General features: G+C 50.0%; 1 protein-coding gene across 1 annotated transcript in view; it reads left to right on the plus strand.

The window, feature by feature from the left end:
- Nucleotides 1-6,976, plus strand: part of LOC106595776 (slit homolog 2 protein) — a gene marked incomplete at its 5' end in the record, with an annotated part of 138,378 nt that extends 131,402 nt beyond the window's left edge. Inside the window, 2 exon segments of the mRNA XM_045711249.1 lie at nt 932-1,146; nt 6,542-6,976. Of these exon segments, the coding sequence (XP_045567205.1) occupies nt 932-1,146; nt 6,542-6,807 (481 nt within the window).

Consider the following 6,976-nt stretch of genomic DNA (forward strand, 5'->3'; position numbering starts at 1 on the left):
AGAGGGGAGGGGAGGGTGAGAGGAATGGGGGAGGGAGGGGGAGGGATGGTGAGGTGGAGAGAGATGGGGAGGGGAGGGAGGGGGAGAGGGATGGGGAGAGGGAGGGGGAGGGGGAGAGGGAGGGTGAAGAGGGATGGGTGAGGGGAGGGAGGGGGGTGGAGAGGGATGGGTGAGGGAGGGGAGGGGAGAGGGATGGGTGAGGGGAGGGGGAGGGGAGGGAGGAGGTGGGGATGGGTGAGGGGAGGGAGAGGGGAGGGAGGGGAGGGAGGGAGGGGTGAGGAGGGGGAGGGATGGTGAGGGGAGAGGGATGGGTGAGGGAGGAGGGGAGGGGAGAGGGATGGAGTGAGGGGAGGGAGGGAGGGAGGGGATGGGAGGAGGGATGGGGAGGGGAGGGGAGGGAGAGGGATGGAGTGAGGGGAGGGATGGCTGACCAGCTGCTGGTTGGTTGTATGTGGGATTTCGATCAATTTAAATTGTCTCCCTCTCTCTCCTCCCCTCCTCTCTCCATCTCTCTCCATCCTCTCCCTCCTCCCCCTCCTCTCTCCATCTCTCTCCCTCCTCTCCCTCCTCTCTCCATCCTCTCCCTCCCCCTCCTCCCCCTCTCTCTCTTTCTCCATCCTCTCCCTCCTCTCTCCATCTCTCTCCCTCCTCTCCCTCCTCTCTCCATCTCTCTCTCTCCAACTCTCTCCCTCCCCCTCTTCTCTCCATCTCTCTCTCTCTCTCCATCCTCTCCCTCCCCCCCCACCTCCCCCTTCTCTCTCCCTCCCCCTTCTCTCCCTCCTCCCCTCTCTCTCTCTCCTTCCTCTCCCTCCTCCCCCTCCTCTCCCCCTCTCTCTCTCCATCCTCTCCCTCCCCCTCTCTCCCCTCTCTCTCTCCCTCCTCCCCTCTCCCTCCTCCCCCTCCTCTCTCCTTCCTCTCCCTCCTCCCCCAGGTGTATCCATGGTTCATGTCTTCCTATCAATTCCTACTCCTACTCCTGTCGCTGCCAGCCTGGCTTCCTAGGGGTGCTGTGTGACGAGGCAGACCAGGAAGTGCTGGACCCGTGTCAGCTGACCAGGTGTAAACATGGGAAATGTAGGCTGTCTGGCCTGGGCAAGGCCTACTGTCAATGTAACCCAGGATACACGGGGGACGCCTGCGACAGAGGTGTCTGCTCTAAACTTTATGCTGTCTGTCTGCTCTAAACTTTATGCTGTCTGTCTGCTCTAAACTTTATGCTGTCTGTCTGCTCTAAACTTTATGCTGTCTGTCTGCTCTAAACTTTATGCTGTCTGTCTGCTCTAAACTTTATGCTGTCTGTCTGCTCTAAACTTTATGCTGTCTGTCTGCTCTAAACTTTATGCTGTCTGTCTGCTCTAAACTTTATGCTGTCTGTCTGCTCTAAACTTTATGCTGTCTGTCTGCTCCAGCCTCCTCTGATCCTCCGCCTCCCAGCAGAGGGGTCACCCAGGTGAGATTCTCAGGGTCAGAGGTCAGCCCTTTCTGCCCCACCCCTCTCCTTAACCCATCCTCCTCCACAGCCAATCACGTTGGAGACCACGCTTCCCGTTCCACATCAGCTTGTTTCAACCTCAGTGTTTTACCAACCTCACCTGTCTGCTTGTTTCAACCTGTCAGTGTTTTACCAACCTCACCTGTCTGCTTGTTTCAACCTCAGTGTTTTACCAACCTCACCTGTCTGCTTGTTTCAACCTGTCAGTGTTTTACCAACCTCACCTGTCTGCTGGTTTCAACCTCAGTGTTTTACCAACCTCACCTGTCTGCTTGTTTCAACCTCAGTGTTTTACCAACCTCACCTGTCTGCTGGTTTCAACCTCAGTGTTTTACCAACCTCACCTGTCAGCTTGTTTCAACCTCAGTGTTTTACCAACCTCACCTGTCAGCTTGTTTCAACCTGTCAGTGTTTTACCAACCTCACCTGTCAGCTTGTTTCAACCTCAGTGTTTTACCAACCTCACCTGTCTGCTTGTTTCAACCTCAGTGTTTCACCAACCTCACCTGTCAGCTTGTTTCAACCTCAGTCAGTGTTTTACCAACCTCACCTGTCTGCTTGTTTCAACCTCAGTGTTTTACCAACCTCACCTGTCTGCTTGTTTCAACCTCAGTGTTTTACCAACCTCACCTGTCTGCTTGTTTCAACCTCAGTGTTTTACCAACCTCACCTGTCTGCTTGTTTCAACCTCAGTGTTTTACCAACCTCACCTGTCAGCTTGTTTCAACCTCAGTGTTTTACCAACCTCACCTGTCAGCTTGTTTCAACCTGTCAGTGTTTTACCAACCTCACCTGTCAGCTTGTTTCAACCTCAGTCAGTGTTTTACCAACCTCACCTGTCTGCTGGTTTCAACCTCAGTGTTTTACCAACCTCACCTGTCTGCTTGTTTCAACCTCAGTGTTTTACCAACCTCACCTGTCTGCTGGTTTCAACCTCAGTGTTTTACCAACCTCACCTGTCAGCTTGTTTCAACCTCAGTGTTTTACCAACCTCACCTGTCAGCTTGTTTCAACCTGTCAGTGTTTTACCAACCTCACCTGTCAGCTTGTTTCAACCTCAGTGTTTTACCAACCTCACCTGTCTGCTTGTTTCAACCTCAGTGTTTCACCAACCTCACCTGTCAGCTTGTTTCAACCTCAGTCAGTGTTTTACCAACCTCACCTGTCTGCTTGTTTCAACCTCAGTGTTTTACCAACCTCACCTGTCTGCTTGTTTCAACCTCAGTGTTTTACCAACCTCACCTGTCTGCTTGTTTCAACCTCAGTGTTTTACCAACCTCACCTGTCTGCTTGTTTCAACCTCAGTGTTTTACCAACCTCACCTGTCAGCTTGTTTCAACCTCAGTGTTTTACCAACCTCACCTGTCAGCTTGTTTCAACCTGTCAGTGTTTTACCAACCTCACCTGTCAGCTTGTTTCAACCTCAGTGTTTTACCAACCTCACCTGTCTGCTTGTTTCAACCTCAGTGTTTTACCAACCTCACCTGTCTGCTGGTTTCAACCTTCAGTGTTTTACCAACCTCACCTGTCTGCTTGTTTCAACCTCAGTGTTTTACCAACCTCACCTGTCTGCTTGTTTCAACCTCAGTGTTTTACCAACCTCACCTGTCTGCTTGTTTCAACCTCAGTGTTTTACCAACCTCACCTGTCTGCTTGTTTCAACCTCAGTGTTTTACCAACCTCACCTGTCAGCTTGTTTCAACCTCAGTGTTTTACCAACCTCACCTGTCTGCTTGTTTCAACCTGTCAGTGTTTTACCAACCTCACCTGTCAGCTTGTTTCAACCTCAGTGTTTTACCAACCTCACCTGTCTGCTTGTTTCAACCTGTCAGTGTTTTACCAACCTCACCTGTCAGCTTGTTTCAACCTCAGTGTTTTACCAACCTCACCTGTCTGCTTGTTTCAACCTGTCAGTGTTTTACCAACCTCACCTGTCTGCTTGTTTCAACCTGTCAGTGTTTTACCAATCTCACCTGTCTGCTGGTTTCAACCTGTCAGTGTTTTACCAACCTCACCTGTCTGCTTGTTTCAACCTCAGTCAAGTGTTTTACCAACCTCACCTGTCTGCTTGTTTCAACCTGTCAGTGTTTTACCAACCTCACCTGTCTGCTTGTTTCAACCTCAGTGTTTTACCAACCTCACCTGTCAGCTTGTTTCAACCTGTCAGTCTTTTACCAACCTCACCTGTCAGCTTGTTTCAACCTCAGTGTTTTACCAACCTCACCTGTCTGCTTGTTTCAACCTCAGTGTTTCACCAACCTCACCTGTCAGCTTGTTTCAACCTCAGTCAGTGTTTTACCAACCTCACCTGTCTGCTTGTTTCAACCTCAGTGTTTTACCAACCTCACCTGTCTGCTTGTTTCAACCTCAGTGTTTTACCAACCTCACCTGTCTGCTTGTTTCAACCTCAGTGTTTTACCAACCTCACCTGTCTGCTTGTTTCAACCTCAGTGTTTTACCAACCTCACCTGTCAGCTTGTTTCAACCTCAGTGTTTTACCAACCTCACCTGTCAGCTTGTTTCAACCTGTCAGTGTTTTACCAACCTCACCTGTCAGCTTGTTTCAACCTCAGTGTTTTACCAACCTCACCTGTCTGCTTGTTTCAACCTCAGTGTTTTACCAACCTCACCTGTCTGCTGGTTTCAACCTGTCAGTGTTTTACCAACCTCACCTGTCTGCTTGTTTCAACCTCAGTGTTTTACCAACCTCACCTGTCTGCTTGTTTCAACCTCAGTGTTTTACCAACCTCACCTGTCTGCTTGTTTCAACCTCAGTGTTTTACCAACCTCACCTGTCTGCTTGTTTCAACCTCAGTGTTTTCCCACCTCACCTGTCTGCTTGTTTCAACCTCAGTGTTTTACCAACCTCACCTGTCTGCTTGTTTCAACCTCAGTGTTTTACCAACCTCACCTGTCAGCTTGTTTCAACCTCAGTGTTTTACCAACCTCACCTGTCTGCTTGTTTCAACCTGTCAGTGTTTTACCAACCTCACCTGTCAGCATGTTTCAACCTCAGTGTTTTACCAACCTCACCTGTCTGCTTGTTTCAACCTGTCAGTGTTTTACCAACCTCACCTGTCTGCTTGTTTCAACCTGTCAGTGTTTTACCAACCTCACCTGTCTGCTTGTTTCAACCTCAGTGTTTTACCAACCTCACCTGTCAGCTTGTTTCAACCTCAGTGTTTTACCAACCTCACCTGTCTGCTTGTTTCAACCTGTCAGTGTTTTACCAACCTCACCTGTCTGCTTGTTTCAACCTCAGTGTTTTACCAACCTCACCTGTCTGCTTGTTTCAACCTGTCAGTGTTTTACCAACCTCACCTGTCTGCTTGTTTCAACCTGTCAGTGTTTTACCAATCTCACCTGTCTGCTGGTTTCAACCTGTCAGTGTTTTACCAACCTCACCTGTCTGCTTGTTTCAACCTCAGTCAAGTGTTTTACCAACCTCACCTGTCTGCTTGTTTCAACCTGTCAGTGTTTTACCAACCTCACCTGTCTGCTTGTTTCAACCTGTCAGTGTTTTACCAACCTCACCTGTCAGCTTGTTTCAACCTGTCAGTGTTTTACCAACCTCACCTGTCAGCTTGTTTCAACCTCAGTGTTTTACCAACCTCACCTGTCTGCTGGTTTCAACCTCAGTGTTTTACCAACCTCACCTGTCTGCTTGTTTCAACCTCAGTGTTTTACCAACCTCACCTGTCTGCTTGTTTCAACCTGTCAGTGTTTTACCAACCTCACCTGTCAGCTTGTTTCAACCTCAGTGTTTTACCAACCTCACCTGTCTGCTGGTTTCAACCTCAGTGTTTTACCAACCTCACCTGTCTGCTTGTTTCAACCTCAGTGTTTTACCAACCTCACCTGTCAGCTTGTTTCAACCTGTCAGTGTTTTACCAACCTCACCTGTCTGCTTGTTTCAACCTCAGTGTTTTACCAACCTCACCTGTCTGCTTGTTTCAACCTCAGTGTTTTACCAACCTCACCTGTCAGCTTGTTTCAAACTCAGTGTTTTACCAACCTCACCTGTCTGCTTGTTTCAACCTCAGTGTTTTACCAACCTCACCTGTCTGCTTGTTTCAACCTGTCAGTGTTTTACCAACCTCACCTGTCTGCTGGTTTCAACCTCAGTGTTTTACCAACCTCACCTGTCTGCTTGTTTCAAACTCAGTGTTTTACCAACCTCACCTGTCTGCTTGTTTCAACCTCAGTGTTTTACCAACCTCACCTGTCTGCTTGTTTCAACCTGTCAGTGTTTTACCAACCTCACCTGTCTGCTTGTTTCAACCTCAGTGTTTTACCAACCTCACCTGTCTGCTTGTTTCAACCTCAGTGTTTTACCAACCTCACCTGTCTGCTTGTTTCAACCTCAGTCAGTGTTTTACCAACTCGCATCCTCTGCTCTCTCCTTTCACACTCTTCCTTCCTTGTTCCTTCCTCCCTCCATCAATCCACACCTCTCATTTCTCTCCCTCTCTGTCATCTATTCCTCTAACTACCCCCCCTCCCCCTCTGAGCCCCTCTTCTCTCTCTCTCTCTAATCCCCTTCTTCAATCTCTCTCTCTCTAATCCCCTTCTTCTCTCTCTCCCTCTCTAATCCCCTTCTTCTCTCTCTCCCTCTCTAATCCCTTCTTCTCTCTCTCCCTCTCTAATCCCTTCCTCTCTCTCTCTCCCTCTCTAATCCCTCCCTCTCTCTCTCTCTCTCTCCAAGCCCTTCCTCTCTCTCTCTCCAAGCCCTTCCTCTCTCTCTCTCCAAGCCCTTCCTCTCTCTCTCCCTCTCTAATCCCTTCCCCTCTCTCTCCCTCTCTAATCCCTTCTCTCTCTCTCTCCCTCTCTAATCCCTTCTTCTCTCTCCCTCTCTAATCCCTTCCTCTCTCTCTCTCTAAGACTCTCTCCCTCTCTCTAATCCCTTCCTCTCTCTCTCTCTCTCCAAGCCCTTCCTCTCTCTCTCCCTCTCTAATCCCTTCCCCTCTCTCTACCTCTCTAATCCCTTCCTCTCTCTCTCCCTCTCTAATCCCTTCCTCTCTCTCTCTCTCTCTCTCTCTTCCCCTGTAGAGGTGGTCTGTCGAGGGGAACGGCTCCGAGATGTCTACCAGCTCCAGAGGGGCTATTCGGCGTGTGAAACCCAGGAGAAGATCTCTCGTCTAGAGTGCCGCGGCTCCTGTCCGGAGGGGGCTGAAGGGAGGGGCGGGAGCGGCTGCTGCAGCCCTTTACGTTCCAAACGTAGGAAATACACCTTCCACTGCACCGACGGCTCCTCCTTCGTACAGGAAGTGGAGAAGGTGGTGAAGTGCGGCTGTACAAAGTGTCCTCCCTCGTAAAACGTCCCCCTCCCCCCTGTACCCTGGGATGAAAGGTTCCACCTCCTGTTCCTGTCTCTCCCTGGAAGGAAACCCGTCCATCCGTCTCTCCTCCTCAGGCCTCATCCCCCTCTCATCCTCCTCCTCTGACCTCATCCCCCTCTCCTCCTCCGATCTCATCCCTCTCCTC

The sequence above is a fragment of the Salmo salar genome, unplaced genomic scaffold, assembly GCF_905237065.1.
Source record: "Salmo salar unplaced genomic scaffold, Ssal_v3.1, whole genome shotgun sequence".
In the NCBI taxonomy this organism is placed as follows: Eukaryota; Metazoa; Chordata; class Actinopteri; order Salmoniformes; family Salmonidae; genus Salmo; species Salmo salar.